This window comes from Nyctibius grandis, chromosome 3, assembly GCF_013368605.1.
Source record: "Nyctibius grandis isolate bNycGra1 chromosome 3, bNycGra1.pri, whole genome shotgun sequence".
In the NCBI taxonomy this organism is placed as follows: Eukaryota; Metazoa; Chordata; class Aves; order Nyctibiiformes; family Nyctibiidae; genus Nyctibius; species Nyctibius grandis.
In genome coordinates, this window is record NC_090660.1 from 31,673,671 (window position 1) to 31,695,326 (window position 21,656).

Sequence of the window (21,656 nt, forward strand, 5' to 3'; positions counted from 1 at the left end):
ACCAGCAACAGTCTTTCCAGATCTGAAACCATAGCCTGAGTAAGGCAGTTTTGAAGTCTGCTGTGTGTGCGCATTAGGTCTTTTACCACTTTGCCCCTGCACCACAGCTGTTTATTATGACTTAAAGAGAATTTTCTGAATGTCTTATAACCATTTTCAGTGGGGATTTCATATGTTAACATGTTTTTAAATCTGAGAAATACCACTGAACTAGATCAATTCATGATCAACTTGAAGCTTTCTGAAGCAAGGTTTGAGGGATCCCCTACAATTCTCTGTCAGGATCAGTCATCTTCAGGGCATCTGGTCATACCTGTAGAGGATAAAAATCCTTTGGTGCATGCTGTTAGGGCTTTCTCGATTTTAACAGTGATGTCAGTGAACAGGACCACATTTTAATGTGATTTTGGGGGTTAAAAGGATATTGAATCTCTTTCGAAAACTTTCAATCTACTTTCAGTAGTGGCACACGTTGTGGTCACTCCTTCAGTTCTCTCCATCTCTTACAGGTTCACCCCATCTCTTATGGCTCTCCATAGTCCACAGTATGTCTAGTTGTCCTGCCTCATTGCTTACGTAAGATCTCAAAAGAGTTGAAGGCTCATCCATTTCCATAGCATTGGATTTTTTTATCTTGTCGCTGAGACTCTGATCACTTAGTTTACTCCTACTAGTATGGAAGACAATAGCATGCTTTTTCTGGAAATCACTGTAAATCACTATGACTAACAGACACTTATCACATGGCTTCTACATTATTATCATAATCTAGAAAAGTCACTCTCTTCCTCAAAATGGATGGCTATTTTCCTATACATATTCATAACATACACTTTTAATTTTTACCAAAGTTTCAACGCGCATCAAGCTGACTTGTTTCTTTTTTTTAAGTATGTCCCTGAAAGTATATAATGAATTCTGCAGATCTTACAACTGCCTGCATTTTAAGGCATCCCCAACATATGGGATTCTACTTAGCTGTCATCAGAGTTTCCTGAGATTCACCTGCTGCATCCATGTTGGCATTCCAGACATATTACACCACTTCCTTTTCTCTTGGGTCTATCTTCATTCATACTATTCACACCTGTCAACCAATTCACCTTCAGCCAGTCATATCTTTAAAATGTTAATGTATGCTATGCTATGCAACAACGTACTTATGTCTTTGACAGCCTGGATAATAATTTTAACTGAATGAAAAAATGTAAGAAAAAAATGTGGTGCAATGATTCATGTAAGTTATAGTACATCTATTTATAGCACTACTCTGCCTTTTAATGATAGTCTGTTGGCATCACTGAGAAACCTTGCAGAGCTTGGACAAAAACACTAACAACAACAATAATATTTAATTGCATTTGATATGCAAAAATTAATGGGACTTCAGCTAACAGCAATATGTTATTCATATGCTACTGATTCTAAATTGGGTTATGAGATATCATTTGTTCCTCAAACTCATTGAAGATGCATGCATTAATTTACAAGATCTCTAGAAAATGCACATGGGGAAGAAATATTAGCTCTACAGTTTAGACAAAATGAGGAAAATGGAGAAAAGTTTATCACAGGACACCCACAAGATAAGCAATGAACTCTCATTAGAAAGGCATATATTAATAGAGCAACAAAAGATTACATATAAATGAAAGATTTAACATAAAAAATGATATAAAACCAAAAGTTTGTAATTTTTTTAAATTATCTTGTTAGAGCAATAAAAAAACCCAGATTTCCTTGGACATATTTGCAGAGTAATTGCATGTCACAATAACAGTCCCAGGCACATTAACATGTCCATCTTCTATTTTTATAACTACTATAACAAGTTGAACATATTTTTTTCCCTATGGTACCAAAAAACAAATGTTAACATATGATGTTATGTACGTCATACGTTACATTCTTAACGTATGATGACCATGTAAGAAGGTATTTTAAAATAAGCTGGAAGAATATCTTAATATGAAGGAAGACTATTGGTGCAATTTTTTTTTTGTAAATATGGAGAGAAAATGGAGTTGTTACTAATTTAGAATGTCATTCTTCACAGACAGATCTTCTCCAGCCATCTCTACATTGCAAAATCAGAGATGAGGCGTTACTCATCTGGAATAAACCTCTTTACTGTAATTGTGCTTTTAAAGAGTGTTGTCAGTGTGGATCATATTACAGCTGCACATCGTCCCTATGAGCACTAGGCCTTTTTCAAAATCAATTAAAAAAAGAAACGTAGCCCCAGTTGTTGCGGCATATCAGCCCTGGGCTGCCTGAGGGTTTCCTTCAATGCTGTAAATGGCATTATTCAAGGTATCTGAGACAGACTGACTCATGCACAAAACCAGATGTTACCTATAAAGTAAAGGGAATTTAACAAAGCCAAGTTATACCTTTATTTTCCTTCAGTCTTCTCACATTTGAAAGATCACAGTAGCCAATATAGCTTGGAGTTGGGATGGAAGGCAGGTGTCAGGACCTACTCTGTCTAGATTTAAAGGATCACATATGCAACTGGAGAAAGGCAGTCTTCCAAAACTGATGTTTGTTCCAAACATAGGAAATAAAGAAGAGCATAAAATCACTAAAAGGCATGCAAAAAAGTTCTGGAGAAGTAACTATCTCTGAGCAATAGAAACAAATGATTTTTGCTATCAGGGAGTTTAATGAGAGCTGGTGGGGCCAAAGGAAGATTAAGATGGACTGCAGAAGACTGCCAAAAAGCTAGGTAACTTCTTTCATTCCTACCAACAAGAGGAGAATGGGAAGATGCAAAACTATTAATTCTGCAGTATGAATCAAAGAAGTTGATACAAATTAATGTCGCAGTAGAACAGGTTTTAGAGCGAAGTGACAAAAGGAACAGGAACAACTATCAGGGCCAATTTTTTCTGATGATACAAAGTTATTCACAATAACTAGGAGAAAGATGCACTGTGAAAAGCTGTAGAAAGGTCTCAGAACACCGAGGCCATGGTTTGACAGGACACACAACACAGCATACCCACCAGGTGTCACCAAGAGCTCCCTTCCAGCCTCCCCCACCACTGCCAGCCATTACGGTCCCCACCTCTCTTTTGTGATACCTATGTTTGCATTGGGCGTGGGTGGCATGGTTTTGACAGCAGAGGAGCTGCAGAGGTGGCCTCTGTGGGAAAAGGTCAGTGGCTCTTCAACGGACCCACTGCAGAACACAGCTGAGCCCATCAGCAAAGCTGGTGGTGTCTCTGGGAAAATATAGAATCATATAATCATTTTGATTGGAAAGGACCTTTAAGATCAAATCCAACCATTAACCTAGCACTGCCAAGTCCACCACTAAACCATGTCCCTAAGCACCACATCTACACATCTTTTAGGAAATGCTGAACAGAGAGAAGAGGAGGGAACAAAAAGAGTGAGAAACAGCAGAGGGAACACCAAGGTCAGAGGAGAAGGAGGAGCTCCATGTTGGAGCAGATATCTGCACTGCAACCCATGGAGAACAATGCCAGAGCAGATGGGTATGACTGAAGGAACTGCAGTCTGTGGAGACCCCATGCTGGAGCAGAGGAAAACCATGAGGAGGAAGGAGCAGCAGCAGAGAAGAACCGCTATGCACTGACCACCCCTCTTCCTCCCCCCATGCTGCCTGAGGGGACATAGAGAAGTTAGGAGTGAAGGAGTGAAGTTGAGCCTGGGAAAGGTGGGAGGAAAAGTGTAGCTTTCATATCTGTCTTTTTTTTCTTCTCACTAGCTGAAGCTATGTTATTTGGCAAAAGATTAAGTTAATTTTCCCAAAGTTGAGTCTGTTTTGCCCACAGTGGTAATAGATAAGTGATTTCCGTGTCATTATCTTGACCCATGAGCTTTCTCATCCTCGTTTTTTTTTCCTATTTTCTCCCCTTTTCCTGCTGGGATTGGGGGGGAGTGAGTGAGTATCTGGGTGGGAGTTTGGCTGTGGGCCATGGCTATGCCACCACTGTTTTCTAAATGCTACAGTAATCTTCCTATTCAATGCTGCAAGAATGTTTGGGCTTGTCAGTTATCATTAAAGCCTGAAAATTCACTATCCCGTGTAAAGTCATCAATAGAGTAATTTTCCACTGTCTGCTAAAAGCAGAAAATTAAAAAACGCTACACAGATTTGGTACTGTCTTACTGCTTGAGCAGTCACGTTTGATGACCTATAATGAGAAAGCTGATAACTGCTGAATTTGAAAAATCCAATGACAGTAGTAAGGAAGAAGAAAATTTAAAATAGGCGCACAGCGATCTGGGCTTTAGACTATTTGTGACTGACTTAAGTGGGAATCGAATAAAACTATGCAGGCAATGACTAAAACAAACAAAAGGAAATTATTTTTCACACCATATGCAGTTGAGCTGAAAAAGTATGCCACAGGACTTGGGGATGTCAAAAACTTAAACTGTCTCAAAAAAGAGTAGACGAATTCATAGATGGAAAATTTATCAAGCACTTTAAAATGCAACAACATCAATTCTGGTTCATTACGTAACTGAGCCACGATTTCCTTGTGCTCAGACAGAGAACTGGGAAGCATCACTATATGCCTACGATTATCTTTTCCACTTTTTCATAGGCATAAGCTACTGGCTAGCAAAAAGATATTGGGCTAGATGGTCATTTCCTTTGTCTCAGAGTGCCTGTTCTCATGCTTTTTATTCCTAGCAATCTCTTTTACTCTGCTTTTCAACAACTTTTCTCTTTTAGTCTATTTAGAATATTTCAAATAAATATACTTGTCCTCTGAGCCTCTCACGTGGTGGTTTAAATACTCTCCATGTCTCCTTCCTGCCTTTTCAGATTTCAAGTTATCATCTCCTAAATGCTGTTTTCAATCAGTTTCCTGATTTTTGTGTAGTTACCTTTTTTTGAAGGTAACATTACTTTTGTGGTTTTGTTTTTTTTCCCACTTTAACCATGCAGGGATGCTCACGTACAACGTTTGGTACTAAATCAAAGCTTACTTTCCTTATGGGATTTCTTTGATTAGCTTAGTTAAAGAACTGACAAGGAATTTAGCTTAGTAAGCTCATGTCTGCATGCCTATTCATGCTGTATCATAACCCATTACAGACCATGGCCCACAACATTTACCCAGCCCATATGGATGTGACTGAAGCCTCCTGCTGTTGTTGCATTTGCCATAGGCAAAGATACTCTCATCTCCCCGAGCAGTTCCTCAGCCTCGGTGAGAAGCTGAGAATATAGAGTAGCTGGGACTTGACTTTAGCTTTTGCATTTTAGTGGTTTCAAAAGAGATTATTCTTTGCACAGGCTTATCTACAGGGGAGTAGCAGGCAGGTTGTTTTACATTTTTGAGATGTTTATTGAATGGCCATTAATGGCTACCTAAACCTATGGGAAGTGAGGATAAGGAAGGTGAATAAAGTTTAAATAGGACCAGCATATCAGATACTCACAAATATTTGCAAGCACTAATCTGACTAATCACAAAGAAGGAATAGAGTATTAGGAGTGAAACTGATACGTTCTCAAGGAGTAAATTGGTCCTGGTTTTTATAGGGTAGAAGATCTCACTGAAAGATTATACAGAAAAAAAATGTGCTTTAAAAGAAGAAAGATATACATGAGGAATGTAGGAGATGACCCAAGAGATGAAAAGAGGCATGGAAGAAGACTCCAATTTATTGGCAGCGAGAGACATAAAAGAAGGAAATAGAATTACATTTAAGGGTATAAAATGCATTTTTAGATCCTTTTAACAAGAATGTCTGACAAAGATTAAGGATGCCACAAATGCAAATGACAGAGGAAAAGGAATGCTTCTTGATGAAGTTATTTACAGGATGGTTTTGGGTATTCAAAGCGGTGAATCTGGGAAAAGTCAGCTGCAATACTTTGCTCCATCAGATTTCATTACTTCATTAGTAAAAAGGAAATCCAAAGCACTGGATACAAGTAACAGTGTGGGAGAAAGGCAACAGTTAGTTTATTAAAATACAGAGCAACCACAAATGCATGTTAGCTGGAAGTAGAAGATTCTTACACAGTCGAAAGAATAAGACTATGAAAGAGCCTTCAAATACAAGCAGTTGCAACAAAAGCCATACCTGTTGTTAAGAGGGAGTTATCTAAAGTTACAAAAAGTCTGACACAATATACATTTTTGCAATTCCAGAGTACAAGATTTCAAGGATCTTGCAGACTTTCCAGTAATCAACTAAAGGACATAAGCGTTGCAGACATTTTTTTTTTCTTAGATCAGAGTAATACCCTACACAGACAGACGATTGTATTAAAAACATTTAAAACATAAAAGCATTTTAAATTACAGTAGTCTAAAGTGCCAGAGGCAATTTTCTTTTTCTCACTTTAGGAGAAAAAAGATAAATACTACATATTTCTATAAGATTTTGGTTACAGCAAATAAGAAAAAATAACTTGTCCTTGAATGAAGATCTTTTGTATTTCAATTAAGTGCATAATGGTTTATGTAGCCACACTCTGAAACCAGGAAAACTGCTGTGTAGAATGGAGTGGTGTAGAATGGAGTGGTGAGAGACCAATTAAACAGTGAAGACCATTCCAGTCCAGCACTGGTAGATTTAATTGAAATTAACAGAACAGATTTAATTGCTGATTCTATCTGACCTCCAGTAATTTGATTTTTAAACAAACTTTGGGAAATGCAAACATGAACGGGCAATAGTACATTATATTCCAACGTCCTCTGAAATGTCAAATTGAACTTAACAGGAAACATAATGCTGCCAAAGTGTTGTAACATTACAGAAAATCACCTGGACCAACTGGAGAAAGTATTGCAAAAAAATATCAGAGGTCTAGAAAACAAGGCCTACAAGCCACAATGGAAGAAACTGGGCTTGCTTGCCCTATTAAAGGGATAACTGAGGGGAGACAGAGTAATAGCCTTCAGGTGCACAGAAAGCTGTAATAAAGAGGAAAGGAATAAACGTTATTTACATCCACTGTGAATTGCATTCACAGGCCTAGATTGCATTGTGTGATATTTAAGTTGGGCAACAGGGAAAATATTCCCCAAAGATAAGAACTGAGGGGAACAGATCATCTAGGAAAGGTGTAGAAGCTGACTCCACAGAGCAGAGAACAGTAGATGATCTTCCCTTCCAACTTCCCAGAAGTTCCCTTCCAACCCAAACCATTCTATGATTTTATGATATAATAACTATAGTTGTACCATGCCATAAGAAAAGTAAAATTAATTAGTTATAGCCACCTTGTCATTAGAAAAATTGATATTACAGCTAAATCGAGTAATTTGACCTGAAGGAAGGTCAAAAAAATTCAGACAGCCTTGACCCTGAGGCCTTGCAAACTCAATACAAACCACATGGCAAGGGCAGTACTGTATTGCAGAGCTACGTGGTTACAGAAGACTGAGGATAATACCAGAGAAAAAAAGGGAGATACTAGAAGATTTTCTGCATAAGAGTTTTAGCTGTATTTACGCTTTTCTTTGTTAATTAGACAATGTGGACTGTGACTGTTATTATTGTAACTGAAATACTGCTAATAGTTGTTTGTTGTATTTTCATTAGATTGTTAAGACTTAGACTAACAATAGATTCTGAGCTCTGTATTTATAGTGTGTTCCCTTTTGCCCACAACAAGAGCTGAAGCATAACAACTTGTCCAGTTGAGTCTTGAAAATGCACGCAGATTCCACCACCTCTCCAGGCAGCCTTTCCCAGTGCCTAACCCCTCTCTCAGGGAAGAATTGTCTACCTCCTTCCAGCCAGGATTTGCCCTGTCACAACTTGTGCCTATTGCCTCTGATCCTTTCACTGTGTGCCTTTGAGAAAAATCTGACCACATCTCTGTAAGCTCCTTCAGGCAGAAGGCAGCTGCTAGATGTCCCCCTCAAGCCTTTTCTTCTGCAGGCTAAACATCCCAAGTTCCCTGAGTCTCATCATCTGTCATGAGCTCCAGTCCCCTAATTATCCCTGTAGCCCTTCAGTGGACTCTCTCCAGTTTCTATTTGCATACTCTATCCATCTTCCACATGGTCTACCATGCAGAACGTGGCACTTAAATTCTTCCTCAGAACACACTTTAATTTTGGTAGTGACATGTAGAGTAATAGAAAGGACTGGCACCTCACCCATTTGTATGTGTATGAACATGCCTGGAGTAGAAAATGGATTCTAAATTTAAAAGACCAAAACTAGGGTTTTTTTTTCCTGCTTACTAGTATTGAAGCTATGTGGGGAAAAAAAAAAAAGGAAAACGAGGAAGCCCATAGAAAAACTATTCTATGCTCATGAAAATATTAGTAGCTTACATTTTAAACTGCATTAATTGAACTTACAGGAATCCACATTTTATATATTGGTTCCAAATAATGTATTTTAAATGTTTCTGTTCTTTACTAACAGCCTCAAGTCTCAGAAATGTATGAGGCTTCTCTGTTTTAAATTAATTTTAAAAAAATTTTGAAATATTTCAGTTCCTATCATGAATGGTATTGCTTCACCATGTTTTGGTGAAAAAATTAAAATCCCACTCAATGATTCAAAACTTCATTCATTTTCATCTGCAACCTGAGTGTTGTTTCTAAAACTGTCATTATACTGCCTCCTTTTCAAAGACAGCATTTTAGAGAACCCACTGAACACCAACACCTTACAAACACCTCCATGCAGTGTTGTCAGAATTTCTCAGTGTATATTCCTATGTCTCATGATGCAAAGCACCAGAAGAGAGAGAGAAGAGCAATTATGCTAACTGCTTGTCAGTGTTAAGATCTTGCACTCAGTGTTAGTGAGTCATTACCCCCACAAACTGTCAGCCAGGCTGTATCAGTGAGACAAATAACATTATGAGAGGCTATTTTAAATATATATCTTGAAATAAGACTGCAAATTAATAGAGGTTAGAATAGTTTCACGTTTTTCTTTTATATACACTGAAAAGATAGAAAAGTTCTGTGAGAAACACCAAAGTGGGCATTCAAAACACTGCCTTTTACTACCTATGGGAGTTTAAAAGTGACTCCCACAACAAAGTACACTAATGGAAATAAAATCCAGAGTGTCCAGTGTTATCAAACACTGCCCTATGAAACCACAGTTCATAAAGGTGTGGTTCATAATAGGCATAAACATCTACACATCTACACCTGCAGGCAAACACATGTTATATAGTGCAAACCCAAGCCAAGACTAAGTATGACTCCTATGCAATAAATCATATGAAATTGTAAAGCCCCTTGGGGCACTGACTGGCCTTAGTGGCCCTGACCAATCTCACGTGGGCCTCCACTCTCAGCCTCTGCCCATGGCCCAGGAACGCCATTTCAGCTCAGCCCCTGACTGAGCTGTGCTGTAGGAGCTGGCTGTGGACCCTGTTAATCCTGGCCCCTGGACTGACTTCCCGGCTTCACCTCAGACCTGCCTAGCAATTGCGGGACCTGACCCTGAGCTGTGGACTGACCTCCTGGCTTGGTCTCAGACCTGCCTCATCACCACAAACTTGGCTGGTGTTCTGGACTCTTGCTTGACCTTGGCTGCCAGCAACCACACTTGCCCAGCTCACCCTGTGCTGTGGGACAGGGCGCTGGCTGGGGAGGCCCCTGCCCTGCTGGGAGGTGTCATCACCCATGGCTTCCCATCCCTTTGGGAGCAGCCAGTCTTTGCTGTGCCCTAACAGAAATACACGGTGGTGTGGGTACAATATGTCTAACTTGTACCTCAGTATATATATGCACACCCCTATTTCACCATACTAATGTATGCTAGTCTCACTTGAAAACAATGAATTTGGTGTTTCTCTTGAGTTCTTTGGCGTAATTATTGAGTGGTAATTCAATATACTTATCTACTGATATAATCAAAATGGTATTCTCAAAAAGGCTAGTCGAAGACATACAATAAAAATCCAACTGAAAAACAACAGTTGGCTACATTTGTATGAGCCTACTCTCAAACAAAATAAGAGGAAATTCATGGACTAATTTGGAACATAAATTGTACATCTTTCAAAAACAATTATAAAAGACATGATGTCCATGATCTGGACAAATCTGCAAATTTGATCCGGTGCTCTAAGCATTTAAAAGCTCATCCTACACTCTGCACTTGCATAAAAGTAGCTTGTGTTACTTCTCACTGAAGTAAATTATTTTTTCTTGCTAAAGAGATGTAGAATGAAGGGTCATGATAGAACCTTTCACAGGCTAATAAAGGCTTTGATCAAATTCAATGTTTTTTAAAATGCACCTGCTCCTACTGTTTCAATGTATCCCAATCCTCTAAAAATAGCCAGCAATATGATTGACTTGCTCCCTGAATACTAACAATGTGGATGATCTGTATTATCTTGGCAAAACAAGAAGTATTAAAAGACAGACTAAAGCACATCCAGTTCTGAACTAAAGTTTGCGAACAAAGAAGTATGCTAACCCTGGGAAAAACAAACCAACTTATCAAATTAATCCTCATTTACCTTTTCACATTTAAATATCTAGCATTCTTAAGTGTGATAATAAGGATGTGCACCTCCTTGTCTTTTTGGTTGGAAAAACTGTGACACAAGATAAGGGACATATTATGGGGTTGAGAGGATATAGGCTAAAGAAATCTATATAAGAAGATCTGATGAGCTAATGGTTCATCAGAGGTCAAAAAGTTCAACATTCACAGAATACTTCACTTACTTCCATTTAATGAGACATTGATCCATCTGTTATTAATCCAGACCTGCAATACACTACTTAGAGCTGTGTAGATGTCTTAACTAATTTGATATATTTATTTCTATCAAAATCTAAATATGACAACACATACTTATATATATATATAACAAATTACGTACAATGTCTTTCATTATTCTGTAAAAACAACACAATTTATCAATGAAAGACGGCTACTGCTGCTTTCCATCTTGCTGGGCTCCAGCATATTAGAAATACAATTCCTACAAACCACAAAGCAGAAGCATCTGGCACAGAATTCCAATTATTTTTGCTTCTCTGCATTGTCAGGTTCTCAACCCTTTTTGCAAGATCTTCAGAAGTGCCAGGAAACCAAAGCTACTTACTTACGTGTTTCCATAGAAATTAGCAGTAATAGTAATTATATAGTAATTAGCAAATAATACACATTTACAGAAACCACCAGCTAGCACTATGTGTGTTCTAACTACTGACTTCTACAAGCAGCATCCTTACCCCTTTGAGTTCACCTACTGAAAGTGTCCAGTAACACACTCTCCTGATTCTGGCAGATACACCAATGCATTTCTTATGCCTGTAGGAAAAAGCAACCAATAGTAGAAACCTGGGCCCTTACAACTGTGCTCAGGAAGCTAAGAGCTCAAGTCTCTCCCGAATAAGGGAGACCTTGATGCCTGCTATGAATTATGCTGTTTGTTTATGGTCTACACACATCATTCTGGCAGCTGAGGCCTAAGCACAGGTAACAGTGTTAACCATCTTCTACAAAGCCATCACATCAGCCACACATCATTGGAGACTGTCCAGTCTGGAGTGGTACTGCTCCCATATACTTGGCATTGATTGCTCTGCACTCACAAGCTGTCTCACTGGAACTAATTTGGAGGTACTCTCATCCATATTCTCAACACATAGTAAAATGTTGTACTATCAGTTATAAAGCCTACTGATTCACTGCACACATCTCATGGAGGTAGAGGTGGAAACTTATAAATTATGACTGCTCTTACACAACCTCTCCTGCAATAGTACATTATGCAGATTTTGCATCTAACCATCAAAGCCTGCCTTTATTGTAAAATGTTCTCCTTAAGCCTATCTTAAATGTTTTGCAGAATCTTCAGCCAGTATGCAAGTCAACTGCCCAGCAGAATAAGGCTAGCCCTCTGAACACACATCACCTGTTAAAGTCCTGGTATGGACTCTCCATTTGCTTTTTCTGCAAAAAAAAAAGTGCTGGTGATGGATCTTGAAAACCTTCATTTAAAATGGCTGCAGGTATTTGTGAGACAGACATGACAGTTAAGGTCAGATGGGACATACAAGGTGTACATCTCCATGCATTTTTTGTGACAACAGAAATATGTCACTGAAGGCTCTATTCTCTGACACTTAACAGTTCACAGAAGTTTGAGTCTGGTGACCTTCAAAGCAAAATACACCTATCTTCTTTACTACTTGATGAACTAATTTGTATTTCAAATTCTCTTAAATGAAGCACCTATCTGTCAGGATGATAGGCACTGTACAGAACTTGTAAAGAGAAAAGGAACTATATAAAGCAATCAGAGAAGCCTTTTATTCAGCTGCTACAATAAATGACAGTCTCATTATGCAATTCCCCTAGCTCCTCTTAACAAACCAGACCCCTAGAACTATATCACATGATTCATCAGTATTGTAGTTTCAAATATTTTTCAAAAACAGTGCAGTAATATCTTCTTGCAGTGATTTTACAGTCTTGGCCTTGGGCATGAAGAACTGACAGTTCCCAAAGCATACATGTACATCTCATAGCTCATTCAATGAGGACAACGAAAGAGTTTGCAAACACAATCTATATAGCATTTTCAACTTTCTTTATCAAAAAATATTTTCATAGAACAAATGAAATAAAAAATACCTTCTTATATTCTGATGGAAATTGTGCACAACGCTGTTCAAGAGACTTTGGATATTTCGTTAAGTAACTTTCAGTAATTCAGTAAATGTTTTTGTATTAGCAAACTGGATTATATAGTGATGAGGACGGGGATAGTGTGAGAACAGCAAAACAGACCCAGATGTGGGTGTGACTTTACCTGTTGCCTCTTCTCAAATTCTAACTTGATACGGGATTTGATGCAGTTGCACGTGTCCTGATATGTCTGCTGCAGTGCAAGTTCCATGAGGTGTTTGTGGTATGCTCCTGCCAAGTTTCCACAGATAAAAATGATTACATTTGCCAATATCTAGGGGGTTAAAAAAAAAAAGAAGTGTCAGGGAATTTATATAAATAAATTAACAGAACATAATCCTAACCTGAAATGAAAGATTGCTGCAGTTACGTATTTTGCTTCTGTTTGATTTCTAGCATATGTTCACTTTTCCAAAAGCCTTCACAATTAGTGGCAAAATCCCAAGCAATAATACCATTTTCATTTAGGATCAAATGAGAATGATAATGAACAACATGTTTCCCTATTCAATGAGGTATACATTTTCTAAAAAGAAGTTCAGCTCATGTTATACATCCACTGCTGAGTATTAATTAGGTGGGGTTATGATCTACTGATGTAAAACAATAGCTATGGCTCCTAACAACAACACCAGAAGCCATGTTATTGCCACAGTCTTTTGGCAAGACATTTTCTTTGGCAGTACCATATGATTAAGGGGTGAAAAGATTCATCTACATCAGCAGCCTGACCTGCATTTTATCTTAGCCTGACCCACTACTATTTGTCAGTCGGCTATAAAAACTAACCTCAGTGCCCGTAAGCAATGTTTAAGTAATGAGGTCTGACATCTCTCTACTAGAATATACTTTTCACTACTACCAAAACTTCTGCCTAAGCCACAAAACTTCATGTATAAAATTTAGGGTCAAACTTACAGCTTTGATACTTGAGTATCAACTTTGATACACAACAACACATGAACATGAGAAATAAGTTCGCTTAAAGAATTCAGTTTTATTTATTAATTGCCTGGGACATTTCAGAGAAAGTAAAGAGAGGATAGAGGAAGGCCTTTCCTCTGCCTGAACTTCAAAAAGGACAGAATACTGTGTGATGATGCTAGCAACTGTCTCCAATTTATTGCTGCAAAAAAGAGACCCATTTACCCATCCTAGCTCACTCAGAGCAGAAGAAACACAGGAGAGTAATGAAACATATTCTGAATTCAATAAAAAAAAGATAATATTAAAAGGGAACTGAAGTTGAGATACAGCTGCAATCTCATCAGAGTTGGTCTCTATCTGTAAGGCCCTAGTGTATCATATAGCCTGGATTACAAGTACTACATGATGTCGTAGTGCTCATGGTCTGGATGGGATGGAGGAAGAAAGGAAGCTAAAAATTCCACTAATTCTCCACAGTTAATCTAATCATGAGGTTTATGATAGATTTCCCCAGTGATCATTCATGGTTGGTTTTGGTGTACCTATGTACCAGGCAATCATTTGTGCACTGCTAGTAGCAAAAGAGCCAGAGATATCAGACAAAAAGTCGGACAGTATGCTGCAGTGGTTCACATAAAAGAGAGAAATTGTCCTGTTAACAGAAATCCATCTCCTTGAGGAATACATTTTATTCACAAAAAAAAAACACATGAAGTTTTAATGCTCCATTTATAAATTCACACTTTAAAATGAGAGTTTTAAATAAATGCTTTTATTTTCCTCACAAGTTATAACATCATTACAGGCAATACCTGTTCCTCCACCTGTGACATGTCTGACATCTCACCTCTCATGGTTCCACAAAGCTAAAAGCAGGAACTATATACCTTTGCCACAAAAAGGATTGATGTTTTCAATTTGATAAAACTTTTATTTTTTTCCCTAAAACTTTAAGATCATGGCATTATAAGGTTTCTAAAAGCGACATTTGAGTTCTTAAAATTTTCTAAAATACATAAATGTAAAAACAAGGTGAAAAATATACATTTCTCACTTCCTCTAAAGAACCTCTTTTATGAAGTAGAGGGATAAGAAATAGTTTAAATGAAACATTTCACAACGGCCAATAATTTAAAAAACCATAAGAGATGATGGTGTACAGAAAAACATTTGAAATCAAAATGCTTTTATATTTCTTTGTAAATCACAACTGCTTGATTCTGCTTTGATGTCAGGAACATCACGGTACTCTCAGCAGACACGGATTAGTGAACAAAGATCTTGTGTGAGAGATTGCAGTGCAGGGGTAGGGTGTTCCGACTGGCAATCACCACTGGTTTTTGAAATGAAATTATGAAATGAGAACAAATACCTTAAAATAAAGATTGCTGGGCATAGAAAATTCTCAGACATGCAGTGGGAAGGTTTAGTAACAAAATGAACACTGATTTGAACTGAAATCAACAGTGTGCTGCCATATATATGGATCATTGTTGAAAAACTGCACACAAACCTACTAAATGTACTGTCCAGCTTCATAAAGTCATAGACTATTTAAAACAAAACTTCAGCAATATAACAAATCAAAATAAAAAAACTATACTGTGATAGGTAGATGGAGGAGTAAATTATGAGTATCATCTTCATAGCCATAGAAAAACAGATTACAGTTTTATGACTGAACTAGCTAAAGTGAGAAAATAGACGGAAATAAGTGACTGACAGGCAAGGAATCTAATTAACCAGGCTTTTCAGATTCTCAATGGGGTAATTCAGCCCACACGAAGTTCTGTGCCAGCTTCCAGTACCTGAATTAGGCTGTTCAAAGACAACTCCGATATCTCAGCCATTGCCATACTTAGTGTAGATGTAACAGTGTATAAGTGAATATGTAGATAGAAACTGTGTTCAGAACATAGTTAATTCTTTTGGCTAGCATGGAGTTCATTCAGAAACGTGTCACTATGGTATTAACTTTCAAGAAATGGGCTACCTGGTTTCTAACTCAGACCAACAGAATTTTTGCCTGTATGTAGTCTGGCTTCAGTGAATATTTCTCTATTTGTCACTGAAGAGTCATTGAGTGAAATACATATTGTCAGTAAACTGTTCAATGGAAAATGCAATTAACATTACTAAACAAAATAAACAACATATCTACTTCTTGCTGAGTATCTCTCTTCTCCCAAGTCTTGCCTTTTCTTCTGAACTGTGCTTCAGTTTCAACATAGGAGCTGGAGATGAGCTCCATCCCATGTCTAAAGTCTCACAGGCATTCTCCTAGAAGGAATAGGTTCAAAGTTTTCTTCAGTCAAAAAAATTAACTGAGCTTCCCACTTTCTAAGCAAGTACTCTAATCATTATGCAATCGTACAAAAAGCTCCTCCTGTTCATGCATCTGCTCTGAGAAGACCCCATGCTGTGAATTGTACCAGGACCAAAGCACTTTGAATGAAACGCTGAGTCAGACCAGTCTTCTACCGTGTCATTTCTCTAGGCTAGGACTCTGCAGCAATTTCTCTTTTCCTCTTTTTTTTTCCTCCCCATCCCTGCCTCCCTTTCCCCCCAGATGAATGTTGGATAATAATAGATGTGGTGGATCTTCCGGTAAGAAACTCTGCATCTCTCTGCGAGAGCTCTAATCAGCTGTGCAGATAAAACTGTAGCCGAGAACCTCTGTAAGGGAATTAAGGGGCACCTGAATAGACTATACAGCATGGTCAGGGCTTCTGCCAAGGAGGACAAGCCTGAGCTGTGGAAAAGGGTGTAACTAAAGATGGTAACTCAAGAGCAGAAAAAGACCAGGGTGACCTCAAAGACAGTGTTGCATGAACCTAGTTCATCTCCTTTACAAACAGACACTGTGTGAAAAAAAACCCCATACCCACAATATGCATAAACTCTAGTAAGCTCCTACTCAATTCACCATATGAAAACACTAAGTCACACAGCAGAAGTTCTAATCTCTCTGTGCAGTCAGTGAAGAGGCAAGTCCATCTCCTGGGCCATCTGCACCCTTTAGATATATCCATTAAGTGTCCACTGTGGTGAAGTTTCTGCTTAATCAATGAATAAATTCAATGTCTACAGAACATGATCTAAATATGAGTCAAAAATTAATGCAAGGAACACCAAGATACCATCGGGAAGTATCTCTAGGCACTGCAAGTACCAGCTTGTACCTCTAATCACTTAAGGAACATTATCATGCCTATGTCTCTTCCATCTCTTTTGACCTACAGAAAACGGTATGCACTTCCAGGCAATGGGGCATTTTCTACATTGTATTTTTACATGCAAGCACATGTACTTTTCATTATCAGTGAATATAAAGTAATCTGATGTCTAGTGCTTAACTATCAAAACAGACTGTATTTAAAAGCAAATGAAGACAAAGTTAAGTAGTTACGACTAATTACTCAAGAGAGTACTAAAGTTTACTGAGTTGCTCAAAAAAATGTAGTGTATTACACAGATTACACAGTAATGGTGCATGTTCCTAGTTCAACAGATGAAAGTTGCCTGCAAAGGTATATGTTTACAAGGATGTACTATGGTATAGAAAAATAAAATAATTATAGGCTGCTGATTCTGAAGTATAAATCATTTGGTAATATCTTAGTAACTTGTTCAAACACTGAATATAAAAATCAGAGCTCTCTACAGTTTCCCTGTGTGGAAAGCCTCCCGTTTTTTTTACCAATTTCTTTCCTCTTAGACACTGCACAGATCCTTCCTCCAATTCTTGCCTGAACAGAACTTCTTTTACCAATGCCCCCTCCCCAACACAAACAATTAATAACTTTTTTAATAGTTAGATTCCACTTTTCTTCTGGATAAGAAAGCTGAGGAAATGGAAGATGAGGGGTGGGCAAGAAAGGCTATAATTTATAACTTCTGCATGGAAATTAATGGGAGAAAAAAGAATTATTGTGTCACTGCCAAGGTGCAAATTCTTTACCTCTGGAAAGATGAATAGTCTCTCTCCCCATTTGGTCTTTCATTTGATGGCTTGTGGTGTGACTAGCCAAGCTAGGGAACAATTCTGCCCTTCTACTCTGCTCTCTGACCCTCTACTGTGCTCTTGTGAGACCCCACCTGGAGTACTGCGTCCAGCTCTGGGACCCCCAACATAAGAAGGACATGGAGCTGTTGGAGTGAGTCCAGAGGAGGGCCACGAAGATGATCAGAGGGCTGGAGCACCTCTCCTATGAAGAGAGGCTGAGAGAGTTGGGGCTGTTCACCCTGGAGAAGAGAAGGCTCTGGGGAGACCTCATAGCAGCCTTCCAGTATCTGAAGGGGGCCTACAGGAAAGCTGGAGAGGGACTTTTTACAAGAGCATGTAGAGATAGGATGAGGGGTAATGGTTTTAAACTGAAAGAGAGTAGATCCAGATTAGATATTGGGAAGAAATTCTTTCCTGTGAGGATGGTGAGACACTGAAACAGGTTGCCCAGAGAAGTTGCGGATGCCCCCTCTCTGGCAGTGTTTAAGGCCAGGTTGGATGGGGCTTTGAGCAACCTGGTGTAGTGGAAAGGTGTCCCTGCCCATGGCAGGGGGGTTGGAACTCGATGATCTTTAAGGTCCCTTCCAATCCAAACCATTCTATGATTCTATGAAGTCTGTACTTCTTTGGAACCTGTACAGTTTTTGACTCAGACAAAATTCAGCTAGAAAGAACATCACTGGGTATAGTTAAAAGAAACTGAAAAGCAGTATTTAAAAAGAAAATGCTTAGCCACCATGTAAACTAGTCATTCGCGTTGTCACCATGCACTATGCCAAATAACATGTTATTTTAGTATATGTGTTCAGAAGGTTCTCTAACTATTCCATGCAACAGACTTGCCCATGGAGCTTTGGCCAGTCATATGATGTTGACTTCTTTTCTTTCACATTTCCAGACCTACAGAGGTCCAAAGTTAAGAGCTGCAACATTTTAATACAGTTCAGTGTCAGTAATATTTATAGCTATGTGATAGCAAACATATGGCAACCGCCGTTTCAAAAGCAAGCAGTTTGGGGAGTAGAAAAACTAATGAAGTCTGGATTCCTACGGATTTGTATCCTTGTACTCATTTATTTCCTTACAATACTTCTAACTCCTCAAGCAGGCCAAAGATTGTTACAGCTAGAGCACTAAAACTACTGGTCAAGTGGTGCCTGGTCCATCAGCTGCTGTTACACAGTGTAACTGGCCTTTTCCTATATTTGTCTTAGTGAGGTCACTAGGTTGGGGTGTCTATCATGAAAGCTCCTGTCTTTCATAAAAGAATGTAGCAATATTTTGGATTTCTATTTCCATTTCAGAGCTGATGATATAAGTTCATGAATTAAAGTTATTTGGGTACAGATTATGAGAGCTTGAAGGACAGACAGAATATGGGCAACTGCAGACTTACTTCCTTAAGAGTTAAAAGTAAAAAAAAATTTATTTAATTACTGCAACATTATATTTAATACTCTGAAAGATAAAAGGTATTTAAATCCTCAAATACTCATGAAGGCCACAATGAGAGCACACTACAGATGAAGAGAAGAAACAGAAAACTCCAATATCCTCAGACCCTTTGTCTATATCATGCAGAATCTCATATGTTTTTTTTTCAGAAAGTAAGTAGAAAAACAAATTGCAATTTTGCAAGAAATGACCCAATTAAAAAAAAAAAAAAGAAAAAAACTCAATAACCTAAGATTTACCCGAAATAACTGAGAATCAACAATGACAACAAGAGAGTTGAATTACTCATTATTCCAGACATCAGCAAACTGCTCCATATTTTCAGTGCTAAAATAAACTTGGTAAAAAGTCCCTTTGTGGAAGGTGAATTGATGTCATTTTACAAGCCAGGAAGTTGTGAGGCTGTCTTCTAATTTGTACGTGTAATTCTCTTTGTAGCTCTTGCAATCAGAGCATTGTGGACACCAGCAGGATATTCTTTTTCTGTAGTATTTATGTTATTTGATGTGATTTTCTTTTTATCATTATTATAGATTGAAGTTTCTCATAGCTCCAGGCTGTTCTGTGGAATGACTGGATTTATTTTTGTTCAGCTCCACACATACACAGAGCCTATCTATATGCCAGTGTAGATGAAAACAGATCATAAACTGTAAGCTCCTGAATCAAAACCAGGGAAAATACACTAGAATCAAGAATCAAGAGTTATGGTCCCTTTAGATCACTTCCGTGTAATATGCATAATCAATACCATTGACTCTAATTAATGACTCTTCATATTTCGAATCTAAAATAATTTTTTGCTAGAGGGGAACTCATACTCTCTGCACTCAGAAGGAACCAGCCAGCCACTCCACTCCCCTTCCTGCCTGCAGAGAGGTCTTTCTGTGTTTGCGTGCGCCTCTGGGATCATTTTATTTCTTTACTACTAAAACTGCTCAAACACATTTTATTATACAATAAATAGAAACAAACAAACAGAAACAAAAATTCAAACCTATTCAGATATATATTTAGGTAAAACTAACAGTAACTTTGGGTTTGGCTTGAATTTTGGAAGCAGAAACTAAACAACTGATACCCTCATCCATCTTAAAAAGACTGAGATTCATTTTTAGGTCCTGGATCTGACATAGGAATGAGTAGTAGCATGCTATAAAAAAAAAAAGGCATCTAATACTACAAAATTTAAGCAGTTCTTAAAAAAAATATACGGGATAATACATCAATCTTTGATATATTACAGAAATAGTCTCATATCTGATTTCTGAGATACCCTCAGTCTTTTCCAAGAAATTAATCTGCTTCACTCTTTAAAAAAAAATAGACTAAAATCTGTAATATAAATATATTTACTTACAGGAGCAGCAATACACTACCAAGTTAAAAGTGTAACAGTGGATTTCTCCTTCCTTTCCCTCAGCAGCAGTATTACTAGGCTATGTCTCCTGTACTATCTACCAGTCTTCATGAATTTTATTCCGTATTATTATTTACCGGTCTTCATGAAATTTTTTCATATATTATATATCTGTAAACATCTCCCGTTCTAGCAAGTTTTACAGAGATTAATCAATAGGTTCAAAAGCTACCAGGAGAAAGCAAGACAAACAGATAAATGAACTGATAATCGCATGTGTGCTCTTTATTAATGTACTAACTTCTGGCATGCCTAACTGAAAAAGAGATTAGCCTCAAACCATAATAATGACTTCAGCTTTCTTCCCCAAATGGTGTAGTTTATATTGTGTGTAACTGCACTGCATATTACATATGCTACATACTCTCAGTTATCAATATATGATGAAATTAAAATCAATGGACAGTATAGTATTATATGCATAAATTATAGTAAGAACATGTACTCATATAATTTTTCTATTGTATTGCAGACTGTTGGCAATTAATATGTGTTTTAATCTAATTGACAGACAACAGTTATTAGAGAGTTTGAAATAGTATTTTTTGTGATCTCTAACTAAATTAAATTATGATTTATATAAGAATGTTTTCCTTAGGTAATATTTTTCTCTATCAGTATTCATAATGAACTGGATAAGCTTTTTAATAGGAAATATTCCTCAAGTATTTGTTCTGCTTGTCTGATGACTACGACAAACTTTCATGAGGTTCATTTTTCATAATTTGGCAGCCTGTGCTAGGAAACAGTGGTCTTTGGCTACATACTTTGCGAAGAATGATATGGAGCAGAAGGGAGAATAATGATAGTGGTATATAACCAAGGATAGTAATGACCTACAGAATTGGATGAAACTGATTCCAGAACATCTTCAGAGCCAAAGTTTTTTTATGATGACACTCTTATATGTGTTTGTCATGTTTTTTAAGATCTTGATTACCATTTTGAACTATATGGAGATCTCCAATCAGCATTTGGGTTCATCCTTAATTGGCAGGCATCTAACAGGAAAATTTACTCTCAGGAAATCTTAAAAGTTTAATTTTCTGGTGTCAGTCAACTGCTATCAAGAGTCAACAAGTCGGGACAAAGAAAGTACTTAATTTGGTCTACATTCAGGAAGGAATTAAATAAATATTAAAACATCTTCATGCTGCTGCTGCCAACTCATTCCATTTTTACACAAAACGCCATTTTCTCTCCTTCAGG

The 21,656-nt window shown here is 37.8% G+C and overlaps 1 protein-coding gene across 1 annotated transcript in view; it reads right to left on the bottom strand.

Annotated features, from left to right (window-relative positions):
* The window catches only part of ADCY2 (adenylate cyclase 2), a 236,481-nt gene that overhangs the window by 118,650 nt on the left and 96,175 nt on the right, over positions 1-21,656 (bottom strand). The window contains exon 4 of the mRNA XM_068397286.1: positions 12,764-12,913. Within this exon, the coding sequence (XP_068253387.1) occupies positions 12,764-12,913 (150 nt within the window). The remainder of the gene's footprint in view (positions 1-12,763; positions 12,914-21,656) is intronic.